The sequence below is a fragment of the Phalacrocorax carbo genome, chromosome 3, assembly GCF_963921805.1.
Source record: "Phalacrocorax carbo chromosome 3, bPhaCar2.1, whole genome shotgun sequence".
NCBI lineage: Eukaryota > Metazoa > Chordata > Aves > Suliformes > Phalacrocoracidae > Phalacrocorax > Phalacrocorax carbo.
In genome coordinates this window covers 125778424-125792525 of record NC_087515.1, presented here as the reverse complement: position 1 = coordinate 125792525, position 14102 = coordinate 125778424, and the positions used below count along the sequence as shown (strand labels likewise).

General features: G+C 55.6%; 1 protein-coding gene and 1 long non-coding RNA gene across 5 annotated transcripts in view; one reads left to right on the top strand and one right to left on the bottom strand.

Moving 5' to 3' along the window:
* Positions 1-6784: 6784 nt before the first annotated feature.
* Positions 6785-10085, bottom strand: LOC135312694 (uncharacterized). Its single transcript, XR_010372386.1, has 3 exons — positions 9976-10085; positions 9023-9180; positions 6785-6819 (listed from the first exon to the last, which is right to left on the bottom strand). It is a non-coding gene; the product is annotated as an uncharacterized LOC135312694 (long non-coding RNA).
* GATA4 (GATA binding protein 4) overlaps positions 9727-14102 on the top strand; it is a 31849-nt gene continuing 27473 nt past the window's right edge. For 2 of the 4 annotated variants that reach the window (XM_064448258.1, XM_064448257.1), the window contains exon 1: positions 9727-11106. In XM_064448258.1, the coding sequence (XP_064304328.1) occupies positions 10581-11106 (526 nt within the window). In that variant the 5' untranslated portion in view covers positions 9727-10580. The remainder of the gene's footprint in view (positions 11107-14102) is intronic. The other 2 variants (XM_064448259.1, XM_064448260.1) reach the window with 2 other exon arrangements.

The window sequence follows — 14102 nt, the reverse complement described above, 5'->3', positions numbered from 1 at the left end:
CCAGATGAAACGCATTTTTCTTAATTTTGGGACGATTTTCCACTGAACCAAAAAATGCATTTCCTAATGAGTTCTACTTCTACACGTGTGTTTTTCTGGAGAGAACATCAGACGTACAGCTCTGCCGCAGCCTGTACGGGAAGGTGCTAAAAATCGTCCTTTTTGCATGTCAGAAGAGGACAGTAAATCAAAAGCATGTGTTTTGCAGAGGAGCCCTCAGTGGGTGCAGGCAGCCATTCCTCCACGGTGGTTTGCGTATCTTTGGGTGTTAACAACTGGAATATTCTCTGATGCTTCTGCTGTTGCGCTGGCATTACAGTGAGACTTCGCAGCTGTTCTGCCAAAAATACATAATCCTGCGTTAAGGCACGGGACTAAGTGCTCTGGGAGAGATGGGTCCTGTCCTATATCGGCTATTCCCCACAAGCCTCTTAGTCACTCTTTCCCTTGTCTTCCCTGATAATACGATCTACCTACCCCTCAGTGTTGTTGTGAGGCTTAACTTGGTAATCTTTATAAACTGTGCTGGGATGCTTTCTAGAAGAGAAAAGAAAAAGAAAGTTACATGACCTGGCCTCATTTTGCTCTCCTGTGGCCAAGGAGCGACTCCCAGGGAGCTACAGCTGATCGACAGAAGCAAGCACAAGCTCAGCTGCCTCTCAGCTGGGTGGTGCAGTCGACACACCAGAAGGACGGGATGACATCCGGAGAGACCTGGACAAGCTGGAGGGGTGGGCCTGGGAGCACCTCAGGAGGGTCAACAAGGCCAAGTGCAGGGTCCTGCACCTGGGTCGGGGCAGCCCCCGGGATCAGCACAGGCTGGGGGGTGGAGGGGTGGGGAGCAGCCCTGCCCAGAAGGACTTGGGGGTGCTGGGGGTGAAAGGCTGGACAGGAGCCGGCAACGTGCGCTCGCAGCCCAGACCCCCAGCCGTGCCCCGGGCTGCATCCCCAGCAGCGCGGGCAGCCGGGCCAGGGAGGGGGTCCTGCCCCTCTGCCCCGCTCTGTGAGACCCCCCTGCAGCGCCGCCTCCAGCTCGGGGCTCCTCAGCACGGGACAGACACGGGGCTGTGGGAGCGGGGCCAGAGGGGGCACAGAAATGCTCCGGGGGCTGGAGCCCCCCTGCTGCGAGGCCGGGCTGGGAGAGCTGGGGTTGTGCAGCCGGGGAAGGGGAGGCTGCGGGGAGACCTTATTGCGGCCTCTCAGGGCTTGAAGGGGGGCTGTAGGAAGGGTGGGGGCAGCCTCTTTAGCAAGGCCTGTTGTGACAGGACAGGGGGTGACGGTTTTAAACTAAAGGAGGGCAGATTTAGACTGGATATAAGGAAAAAAATTTTCACAATGAGGGTGGTGAAACCCTGGCCTCGAGAGGTGGTCGATGCCCCATCCCTGGGAACATTGAAGGTGAGGCTGGACGGGGCTCTGAGCAACCTGATCTAATTGAAGATGTCCCTGCTCACGGCAGGGGGTGGGACTAGATGGCCTCTAAAGGTCCCTTCCAACCTAAACCATTCTGTGATTCGATGATTCTCTCAGAGGTATCGTCACAGAGCACAGGAGCCATCCTTCATTTTGCCTCTTGGGTACCAGCAAGGGTGACGCTGCCGTGACACACGTTTTTCCAGCCCATGCTTTTGCGATGTCTTTGCTGTTACATACCAAATCAGAGTCTGCTTTAGCCCCTTTGCTTGCAATGCTGTCAGCACATCTTTTCACCAGCGCAACATTCACGTCGCATAACAGATATTACTGTTTATTAATAATATCAAAACTGTGTTAATGATCTAAGAATGAGGGCTAATTAGATATAAATTTGCCGACATACCTGAGGATTCTTTCCGCAGTGTGCTGCGCTGGAGTTTTGCCTAACGATAACAATATAATTTTGGGATAAAACGAACTTTCACGTTACGCTACCTTTTATGGTTCCAGTGCGCTGTGGATTTTCTTGCTTTTCCCCGCAGATGACAAAACGCCACCTTCACCCCAGGTTTCCCACGTGCAGTTACCCTAACGCCTCCCATGTTGTCTGAGGCTTTTAGGTCCCCGATTCCCGCAGGGGTCTGGGGCCTCCTTTTCTTCGCAAAGCTGAGGCCGGGGGATTTGGGGGAGGCTGTGTGAGTGTCTCCTGGGTCCCAGCCTGGTGTCCCAAGCTCGGGGAATTCATCTGTGACAGATCCAGGTAAAGTCAGGAAGATTCTCAATAAGTTCCCAGCTGCTTCTGTTATCACACACTCACATGCTCATCCTGAACCAGAGGGTTTTTTTATCCTTGTTGAAAAAGAGTAGATATTTCTATGGTTTTTTTTTCTCAAGTTTTCCATTTTTAAAATCGTCAATATTTTGTGTTTTTTGACTGGCAATCTATCCAAGGTCAAACCAACCTCCTGCTTTGCTGCTCAGCCCTGCCAGCACTTGCCTGCACGTGAAACCCTACTTGTCCTTTGCTCATGTGAGAGCATTTCACGTGGATTTGGCACTTGGAGCTTCAGTTCTTGGAGCACTGAGCGTCAGTATGAAAAACTGCTGTTTCGTTTTGTAGTTTCACTTTTGTTTCTCTTTTTCTTTTTTTTTTTCTCCCTCTCCAGAATAGGTGGATTCATTCAGACCCGTGCAACCTCCTGGTGTGTCAGTGCAGAGAGAGAGATGGGTTTTTTAGCCCAGAAGGAAATCAGTGATGACGCCTCCATCCTGACACCACATCTGCCATTCAGGGGTGGAGGATTTGGGTCAGGACTGGTGCTTTCTCATCATAACCAACCCCAGCTCCCCACCACTGCAGTTCCCACAGCCCAGTGCCCGGTGTGTGATGCTCGGAGGGGGAGCAGGAGCATCCTCTCCGAGTCCAGCCCTTCCCTTCCCGGCGGCGGCGGGGCTGGCCGGGGCGCTGACCCCAGCGCCGGGGAGTCTGGAGCAGAGCTGGCGGCCGCCGTTCCCCGCCATCAGCCCACACCTCATCAATAGGGGCTGACAGCCGCGGCCTCGCCGCCCCGACGGCACCGCTGATGGCACGGCACGGCTCGGTACGGCCGGGAGTCCGGGATGCAGCCCTGTAAGTCAGGGTGCAGGCAGCCCTGTGGGTCGGGGTGCCAGCAGCCCCATTGATCGGGGGTGTAGGCAGCCCTGTGGGTCAGGACACAGACAGCCCCGTGAGCCCTGGGGGGCCAAGCTGCCCACAGGCTGGGAGCGCAGGCAGCCCCACAGGCCTGAGGTAGCGGCAGCATCACTTGTCAGGGGGCACACACTGCCCTGTGGGTCTGGGAAGCTGTGGATCTGGGTGGGGGGGTACAGGCAGCACCACTTTTCAGGGGGTGTAGGGAGCCCCATGGGCCTCAGGGCCCCGACAGCCCCATAGCGGGGGTAGTGCTGACAGCCGCGTGGGTCAGAGCGCAATGAGCATCGCAGGGAGGGATACACGGATGCAGCCATACGCAAAGATGCAGTAACAGATAAGGACATAGAGTGACTAGGCATAGGCAGACAGACACGTAAGTAAGAGAGATAAAGGCACATGGATAGATGTGTATAGATAAATAAATAGGTATTTCGGCAAGTAGATGGGCACAAACAGGCAAATAGATGTAGGAATAACTAGAAAGTTACATAGATATATGGGAATATGCCTGGATGAATAGAAGGATATATGGAATGGATATATGGATAAATGGATAGGTGAATAGGTGGATAGACAGGTATATGGATATATGAGTAGATGGATAGACTGATATATGCATGTATGGATAAATGGATAGATGGATAAACGGGTGGATTGGTAGTGACACTGGCTGAGGTTCCGCTCTGCCAGCCTTCTGCCTGATGCAGGAGGCTTTTCCAGCCTCCCCGACGTGGGAAGGGGCTTTCCATCACCACTGCCATTACAGCAGGACGCGAGTGGCCGTGCCCCGGCCTGAGCAGCCGGCTGGTGCCCAGCCCCCAGGAAGGCGATTTCACAGCCGTGGGGTGACAGCCTACCGCAGGCGTGCTCCACACACGTGGTTTTATTGTCATTAGGTCAAAGCCCCGCGGTACTTGGACGTACTGACAATAAAACCACGCGTGCGGATGGCGGCGCGAGTGGGCAACAGGAACCCGGCGGGATGCCCTGGCCCTGAAAGTGATGCTCGCCCGTTCAACCCCGCACCGGCAGACTCGGGGGAACCCCCCCACCCACCGGTGACGTGCACCTGCAGGTTCCCACGCAGCCATTCTTCACGTCGCGGGGGGGCAGCGGCGGGAAATGGGATTTTAGGCTGAGATTTTAGGCTCAATTTGCCTGATTTTGGCAATAAAGCTGAACAGGAGTGTAGCATGCCAATCCGTGCTGTATTTTCAGTGCCCTCCCTGGGACACCTCTGTCCCCTGCAGCAGGCATCTGCCACACACACGCGATGGCACAGACACACGTGGCATCACACACGGTGTGATCCAGCACACGTGTTCTCATCCTGCAGCCCCCATTTCCCTAAAGATCCCGGTTCCGGGTAGGTTTGGGATCCCGACTCTCCCCAAATCACCACGGCGCTGACCCTCATTTCTCAGCCTCCCACCCCCCAAAACTGCTTCATCGAAGCATGAAGTGCTGCTCCATGCACCTCTGTGTCCCATGGCTTTGTCCTTGAGGAAGTCATCTGTATTTATTTCCACTGGGGGGAAAAAAATAGAAAAAAAGAAAAAGCCATAATATAATATTTTTTTTGGAGGGGAGAGGGCAGTCAAAAAGGATTTTAAAATGCCCCTGGAACATCCCTGAACCATGATGCTCTTTGGACTCCCCTCTCCCAAGGGGTAGTACCTGGCCTTTGGGGGGGGATGTAGGCGGGGAGGAGGGGGGAGCATTTTAGGACCCGCTGTCGTCCTGTAAACAGATGTGACATTTGTTTCAGAAAGTGTCTCTGAAGGTGAGACTTTGATAAGTCGTGGGGGGGGAAGCCAAAAGCAGGGCCCCCCCTCCAGCTCTGATGCCTTCCTGACCACATGCTCCCCTGGCTGTGGGTGGGGGGGTGTCCCGCTGGTCTGTTCCCCCCCCTGTAGGCTTGGCTGCCCACAGTCTCCTGTGGGGTTTCCTTGGGCCGGGACGTCCCGACACGTGTCCGTGGGCAGGGGCACAAGGTGGTCCCGGAGCACAAGGCTAAGGGGGGAGGGGGGGCACCGAGGGGTGGGGAGCCGGGATCAGTCCCCCGGAGGGAGGAGGACTGCTTCATTCCTTCCCCCAGCAGGGCTCCTCCAGGGTTTGATGCTCCGGGGTCGTCCCCTTGCTCCAGGAGGAGCAGGCGGGGAGGGGGTCAGCGGCACCTCCCCCCCCCCGCCCCTTCCCCATCCCCAACCCCCCACAAAGGCGGCCGGGGAAGGCGGGGGGAGGTGGGGGGAGGAAGGGGTGCTCCCCCCCGGTGCCGCCCCGGGACGTCTCCAGGTTTGCAGCACCCCCTGGTCCTGCCTCTCTGCCCCCCAAAAACAGGGGGTTTCCAAGGGGTCTCCTCCCCCGGCTTGGACCCCCCCCGCTTCCACCTCCCAAATCGCACCGGCTGCTCTAATGTAAACCAGCGCCGTGCAGACCCCGCCGGCTGCACCTCCATACCCCCTACACCTATAGATACACCTATAGATACACCCCGCCCGCAGATGCCACCCAGCCGAGGGCACTGGTATTTTCGGAGATTTTTTTTCTTCTTTCCAAACCCCCCCAAAATAGCCCAGCTGCAGGCCCCCGCTGCCCCGGGATGGCCCCCGGACAAACACACACCCCTCCCCAAACCCCTTCCCGGCCGGCAAACAAGGCACGGAATAATTAAAATAGTATTTTTTTTAAAAAAAGAAGGTTCTCACACACACCCCCCACACCCTTGGTACCGCAGCCGCCGCCTGCTTTTATGCCTTTTGCTCTGCTAAAACCCCACTTGCCCGCCGCTTCCCCCCATCCCCTTTTTCTTTTTCGTAATTTTTTTTAAAAAATCAACTTTCACACGGTCCCACGGAGAAATTTTTAAATCCGCTTCTTTCCCCCTCTCCCTCCCCTCACCCCCAGTTCCTATGGGATATTTTTTTTCGTTGTTCGCTGCCACTCGCGGGTGCGTCTATCGAGTTTTAACTCGAAAATCGCAGCGGAATTCACTTCGATGCGCGGAAAAAGGAAAGAAAACCCAGCATCGTATGGATTTATTTCCTCCCTGGGGGAGAAAAGGGGGCTGGAAAGGAGAGTGGAAAGGCCGAGGTTTGTTCCGCCGGGTTATTTTCAGCCAGATTTCGTTTAACCGCGGCGGACAAAAAATAGGCTCCGAGTGGAGAGCAGGGATTTTTTTTCTTCTCCTTGCACTCTGTATCCCATCCTCTGCTGTTTTTTCGGGATAAAAACATGTCCGAAATCCATCCTCACCCTCCCGGCTGTTGGTTTTGCAGCAAGCTGGGGCTTGGCTCAGCTTTTTCGGGGTGCGGACCCCCCCCTCCCCCCAGCGACGCGATGCTCGGCGCTAAGGACCGGTATTTCCCCGCTGAAAGAGGCTGGATCCGGCCATGCACAAGCAAAACCGAACGTGGGATTATTTTCTGGAGGGGGGGGAGGTGTTTTTCTGGAAAAGGAAAACCCAAGGCAGGTCCTTGAAGTCGTCTCTGCTCCTGGTGAAACTGCTTGGGGGGGTTAATTGGTTTTAATTGGATTTTTGCTTGGGGTTTGTTTTTTGGTTTGTTTTTTTTTTTTTTTTTTAATAAAGAAAGCGCCGATATTCAGTAGGAATTCACCGAAGTTTCAGCAAAATGTTGCTTTGGTAGAAAAAAAAAATCGCCACAGATTTTGCAAGGAGTGTCCGAAGCCCAGCACATCTGGATACGCAGCTGCTTTGGGAGAAGGAATAAAAATAAAAAATAAAAAGACATCGATATATTTTATTCTCCCTTTTTTCTCTGCAAGCCGATAGCGCTATGTTCTTAAGCTTATTTATATATATACACACATATATTGTATATATACGTATATATACAGCGTGGTATAAATTACACCGTATTTAGGTATGGGAGTACATACACGTCTATATGTAACACCCGTTCCCGTGAGCGCCCAACATGCACCAAGTCCCACCTACATGCGGTGGTTGTATCGGTATGTATATAACTACCTACTTAGCAATAAATACAGGTTTCTCCCCGTGTGCTTAAAGCACAAATACCTGCACCGCACGCAGCCGCACCGTTGCCGGCATTTCTCCGTGCCGTATTTATGCGCCTGTAATTGTATTTCTATACGTCCCTATAAGCGCCTTCATGCCTGTATTTATGGGGTTTGCCAGGATTTAGCTTTTAGCCGGGGTTTTCGCCTCTGCCACAGGCATCCCCGCCGGGCTGGAGCCCTCTTTTTGGGGGGGGTGGGGGGTGTCAGGGTCCCTGTGTCCCCCCCACCCCACCGTGGGTGCCCCGGAGTAACGGGGGGTGCTGCGGGAGGCTCCGGGGTGGAGGATGGGGGGACCCCGCGTCCCCCAGGACCCACTCCCGGCCCTGGGGAACCCCCAACCTCTCCCTTCGCCTCCTGCACCCCCCTTTAATAAATCAACACTCTCTCCCCCCCCCTTTTTTCCCCCCTTCTCCCCCTGCCTCTTTCATACGGAGATTTTTAATGTCCTCCGAGATTTTTTTCTTTCCGAGTCCCAAAAGGGCCGGCCTCCCCCTACCCCCACCCCGGCCGGGCAGGACCCCCAAATTTCCAAGGGGATCCCCGAAGCCGGGGTGTAGGAAATATTAAAGGCGCCATTCCTGGGGAGCAGGACTTTGGGAACCCCCCGGCGGCTCTCGCAGGACGAGAGGCTGGAGATGGGCGAAATGCTCCCCCGGGAAGGGGGTGTGTGTGTGAGGGGGCTCAGTCCCCCCTCCGTGGGCTCTGTGCCCAGTGGGATCCCACTTTGCAGAGGGGTGAACCCAGCCCTGGGCTCTCCCTTTAGACCCGGTGGCCACTGCAGCGCACGGGGAGGTGGCGGGGGGCAAGGGATGGGTGTCCAGTTTAGGGTGGGGGGGCACCCCCAAACAGGCTGGGGTGAAGGGGAGAGCGGCTGCAGCCTCTTCACTCTGCTTGGATCATGACGGATTTGGGGCAGGAGCTTGGAGAAACCCCCCACCCCACCCCATGCAATACCCCCACGGAAGAGGGGGTTGCCTCCAAAGGGATTGGGGAGCTGGGGGGGGCGGGGGGTGTCGCGTATGTGTCTTCCCCCCCAACAAATACCCCTTCTTATTTCTGGGAGCCGGGCGCGGGTGTTGCTGTGGGTGCGTGGGGAGGTGCGGAGCAGGGCTGGACTTTGCCTGCGGCGTGGGCCGGCCGCGCGGCCGTGCCTGGGGTGGTGGTTTGATTTTATTATTTTATTCCTTTTCTTTTTTTTTCTTGCACGGCAATGAAACCTGGCGCCCGGCTGATGGTGCAACAGATACCAGCCACCCTCCCCTTACCCCTCCACCTTCCTCCCATCACCGCCCATTTCCACGTGACGTGGGCAAACCAGTCAGTGAGTGGGACTGGGGATTCTAGCCATACTGGGGAGCCAAGCGGGGGGGGGGGGGGCAGAGAGAGCCCCGCTGCCCCTAACCCCCGCCTGCAAAGCAGGAGCCAGGCATTTAGCCCTCTGCCTTCCCCGCAGCGAGGGGGTGTCCTGCCCCCCCCTCCACCCCTTGCCCCCCCCAGCACCGAAGGTGGGTAGCGCTTCTCTGTCCCCTCGCTCCTCTTCCTCGCCGTCACGCCGGGACCCCAGCGAGCCCCTTCCCACGGGCCTACCCTGAAATCTTCCTCCTATTGTCTCCTCGGGCTTGAAAACAGACTCGATTTTGCTTTTTGGGGGTGTCGAGTATTTTATTTTTACTATTTTTAAGGCAGGAGGGGAATTCACTCCTTTTCCCCCACCCATGGATCCTGCTCCTCCTTGGAGAGTCCCATGGAAACGCTCCGTCCTAGGCCGGTTACACACACACGCACCAGCCGCTCCTCCGTCCCCTGGGTTTTGGGGGGAAGCAGAGCTCCCTTAAAACCCCCTTCTTCCCGGCTCGCTTCCATCCTTACCCCTTTCCAACGCTGCCTCCGGCTTCTCCCCCTTTCCTCGGCCGCCTGCCGGTCTCCCGCTGTCCTCCCGGGTATCAGTCCTTATCTCTGGGTTATCTCTTCTGCTGCTAAATTCAGCCCAGCGGAGGGGTTCAGCCTGGGGAATCTGCTGGTTAAATCTAAATCAGTCCCAAGAGTTATTTCTCCGGCCATAATTCGCCCCCCCTACCCCCCATCCAGCCTTTCTCCGGGTGTGAGATGGTTTTCTAGGATCCCTCCATGATCTGCAGAGAAAACAGCGTCTCAGAGCATTTCACCCCGCTCCCAGACCCTCCGTGGGAAGGGTATTTCACCCTGACCCCCGCCTCCACAAGTGGCTTTTTGGGGTCTCACCATCGCAAGCCACACGCAAGGCCGCGACGGCATCGCACGGCCTGTCCCGCGCCCGAAACCCACCCCCTCCACCCCAACCCACCCCCCGCCACCCACCCAAAGGAGCGCAAATCACAAACCAAACCCCCACGGGAAAAAGCACCCACGGTGCCCACCCAGCCCTGAGAAACGCCTCTCCATCCCGACCCACGGCGCTCCCGGTCCCCAGTGGGTCAGCCTGCTGTACTTCCAGCTTCCCCCACCCCCCCACGCGGGAAAAGAGGGGAGATGTGTGTGTGTGTGGGGGGGGGAGATGGATTAAAAACACCCGGGAAGGGAAGTTGTGTGGGTAGCGCTGATGGGGGGATGCGGCGGTAATTCCCCCCCGCCCTTCTCCCTTTTTAAGCACCCCCCACTCCACCCGTGGCCGGCGTTTTGGGGGGGCTGCAGACACACGTGAGGCGGGCGCAGGGTGGGAGGGTCGAGCCAGCCCCCCTCCTCCTCCTTTCCCCACCGTCTGCCTAATTTAATCCCCCCCCCGCCCCAGCACACATCAAACGCCGGCCTCGGGGGCCATTAACAACTTAAAGCACCGATCGTACCTGCGGGACAAAGGTTTTTGCTCCAGGTCCTTGGAGAGAGCATCGCTGTCTCTCACCTTCCCGGCTGTGTACCCCCCCTTTGACACCCCCCTCCCCGCCCCCCGGGACTGCTCTAACCTCCTTATCTCCCGCCCGGCCGCATCTCCCCCTGCCTCCCCCGGGGGAGTTGTTGGACGGGGCGGGGGGGGGGGGTTTGAAGAAAGGCGGGGAGGAGACTGACCGAGGGTTTTAAGCAGCCCAACCCCATCGGGGGGGTGGGGGGGGTGGGGGGGCGGGAGGTGATGGATGGAACCCGGTGGGAGAAGCTAAATCCAGGCGGGAGCTAAATCTCTCCTCCGGAGGGACCTGGACTTCTTGCTTTGGGTCTCGAAGAGGCGGCCGGACCTGCTGAAGGTGCGGAAGGTGGGAGGTGGGGAAGGGGGGGGTGGAGGAAAATTGCATCACTGGTGGTGTTTTGGTTTTGGCTGGAAGGCTGTACCCACGCGAGACCGCTCCGGCCACCGCTCACTGCAGGGGAAAGTGGAGCCTGGGGTTCTTCACCCGCTCCTCATCGCTCCGGATTGTGACCGGGGACCTGGCTGGGGTTTGGGGGGGCCCATCGCGAGATGTACCAGAGTTTAGCCATGGCAGCTAACCCCGGTCCTCCGGCGTACGAGGGGGCAGGTGGCTTCATGCACAGCACGGCCGCAGCATCCCCCGTCTACGTGCCCACCACGAGGGTCACCTCCATGCTCCCCAGCCTGCCGTACCTCCAGAGCAGCGGCTCTTCCCAGCAAGGCAGCCCCGTCTCCAGCCACTCCATCTGGACTCAACCCGGAGCCGAAAGCGCCGCTTACAACCCTGGATCTTCTCACCCGCCCGTGTCACCTCGCTTCTCCTTCTCCACCAGCACCCCCATCCCCGCCACCTCTTCCCGGGAAGCCGCGGCGGCTTACAGCAGCTCCTTGAACCTTTCTGCTAACGGGAGGGAGCAATACGGCAGGGGTTTCGGCAGCTCCTACTCCAGCCCTTACCCAGCGTATATGAGCCCCGAAATGGCCACGTCTTGGACTTCTTCACCCTTTGACAGCCCCATGCTGCACAACCTGCAGAGCCGAGGGACGCCCGCAGCCGCCCGGCACACCAACATAGGTGAGCGCAGCCGGGGTTGGGATGGGAGAGGGAGGGTTTCACCCCACCGCCCCCCCCCCCCCCCAAATTTTGGCATTCGCACCCCTCTTTGGGTAGGGCGAGGAGGTGGGAAGGACAGGAGGGAGAAATACGGCGTATTTGGGATGTCGCTGCTGGAGCCGCGTCTCTGGCTGCAAAACGTGGGGGTCCCGGCCGTGCTGTGGTTGCCCCCCTGCACACGCACCTTCTCTGCAAAAACGTCATTTCAAAACAGCCTCAAGGATCACAATTTCAGAAAAATAAATATAATTTAGGGTAGGCCCGGAGTGGCAAGAAACGACGTGCCGAGCTCCCGCGCAAGGGCCTGCTGGCTCCACAAACAGCTCCGTGGGGACTCGGGGGCTGCCATGGGGAGGGCTGCGGTGTGCAGGACCGTGGGCGTGCAGGCAGCCCCTTCCCGAGCTTGGTTTAGGTGTAACATGGGGAAATTTGTTTGGAAAGTGGGGAAAATGAAAATCTGGCCTGCGAATCCCAGATCTTCGCTTTACGCAGTTTTATGTTACGTCCTTTTTTTAGTATTTTGAGAGGTCGGTTAGGCTAGAAAAGGGGAAGGCAAAGGGAAATTTGGTGCCGATGGGGGAGAAGGAGAAAAAGAAATGCCTCTACATTTATTACCATGCTTTTTGGGGGACTCGCGGGCACATCTGAATGACCCAGCTCTGGTCGAGATGGTGTCTCCACGTCCCAGAAAATCTCAGCCCTGATCTCTTGTGCCGATCCTGACCTCGGAGCCTTTCATTTCATTAAGGGCCCCTGGGCCGTATGACCAGAAATCAGCCTGAATGGCTTAAAATATTGCTTTTATATTTTTGTGTGGCAGAAGTGGGAGGAAGGGGGAGAGAAGCGCGGGGCACGTCTCTCTGTCGCGGTTTCATAAACCCTTTTTCCCTCCCTGCCTTCTCTCCATGAAGGTATTTCTGTCGGCTTCGGGGTCTGGGTTAACAAAGAAAATGACTCAAATTTGTCTGCGGATACATTTTAAGATTGCGTTCTTTAACCTGAATTTTGGAGGGTAAACTTTCCATCGTGTCTAGCAAGATTTGCTTCATCTTTAGCAGTTTTGGAAGACATTAAAGAAAGGAAAGTTGGGTGTCGGTGAAGGCTTGGCCTTGCCAATACCTTTTGCTTTCCTTTGGGAGTTACAAAACTGCCTAAAATGGGGAACTGATTATCTTTAAGGGTAAAGTTTTGGCCAACCAGGCAATGTTTTTGGGGAGCCCTGGGAAGGTGGAAAGTATGGGGAAAAAGCAGGAGGAATCAAATAATCAAATAATACTTGAATATTATCAACAAGGACGTATGCGCATTTGTATTGCAGTACCGTGTCGCCATCTCTTCCTCTGCAAAAACATCACCTTTTTGCAGTGGTCTAAAGGGCTCTTGGTAACAAAAAGAACTTAAAATCAAAATTATGCAGATGAAGAATTGAAATCGTAGAAATACCCGGCAGCTCCTACGGTGCCCGAGATGGAGCGTGGTGATTTGGGGGTTTCAAGCCCTACGTTAAGCAGCGGTTTGCGTTGCAGGTCTTGCAGCCGGCACTTTGGTGGCAAAAAGGGGTTTTTACCCAGGCTTTTAAATAGCACTGGGAAGGGGGGATGCTTTGAGCCAGTCCGGAAAGCATTAGCGGTCGCTAACAGAGGAGGAAGGAGCCGGGACCCCTTTTCATTGCCAGGTCTTGATTCGGGTGCTGGATTCACGGTATCGCCTCCGGCATCGCCGAGGGCAGGGTGGCAGAAACCGGGGGATTTATTAGCGTGGGTCTAATGATGCCTCTGCCTGGAATGTGGAAAAAGCACTCGGGTTTTAAATAAAAAGTGCTTGGTTTTTGGTTAAAAAAAAACACAAACCAAACCTGCCTGAAAGCTGGTCAATTTTAAATTCAGGATTAAAATGGATTCTTGGGAAGGCAGCTCTCCTGGCAAGTAGTTTAAGGTCCAGACCTGCCCCTTTCCCCCTTCTCCCTGAGTCGGGACGCGGCCGCTGCCGGGTTGCTCCCAGCCGGGCCCTTCTCGACGCTGGGGCGATGCTTTGCACAGGCTGTGGGTGTCGAGGGGGTTGTGTGAAGCACGTAAAGGCTGGCTGGTGGTTCCTGACTGGGGAGAAGGGTTTGGTTTTTTTATGAGCAAGGGTGAAAAGCCCTGTTGGGCTGAAAAATCAAAGGCATTGAAAGATTCAGTAGGAGTGAAACACCATCGTGGGTTGCACCCGTCACAGACCTCCTGTAATAACCCATCGGAGGCTGGCTCAGCACCTGAGCGGTCCCTGGCATGGTGAAATCCTTCCTTTGCCTTTTCTTAGGGCTAAAGATATTTTTATTCCCTGCACATCGAGGAATCCTGTGCTGGAAGCAAAATCCCTCATGCAAGGCTATATTAAACCAAGTGATTTTTGCAGCGCTTTCATTTCCCTCCAGTGATTTTGCTTCCTGGACAACCGTCACCTTGGGATAGTGTTAATTGCAGAGCACCCCTGGGATCATTAGAATATTAATTATTATAATTTTTTAATAATGAAGATCAGGTCTGTGCAGGTGTAGCTGAATATGCAGACATAGACATGCAGTCTGTGCAATTGGGCATGGCACTTCTCCCCCGCTGTAAAGCAATGCACTGGGGAAAGAAGTTTAGTGAAAATGTGTTCAAATAAAATGTCACTAAAAGAAATAAAGATCATCACGTTTGTCCCTGATAAGAGGAATTTTGGCCTGGGTTAAAACATGCCAATGCAGCTCTGTGGTATAAAGGGCTGGGAAGGATGGGGGCATAAATCACATGGGCCTATTTGAAAAACTTTCCCTGGTGTGAGTTCAAAATGCCAAATTTGGGCTTTTCAGTGTAAGTTTGGCGAATGATTTCATTACCCTGAAGGGCAGGATCAGACCCTGCGGCCGAGGCCGTGAACTTGCCGCCAGGCATTGCCTGGGATGGGGTTACAGTGAATTCCCGACTTAATGA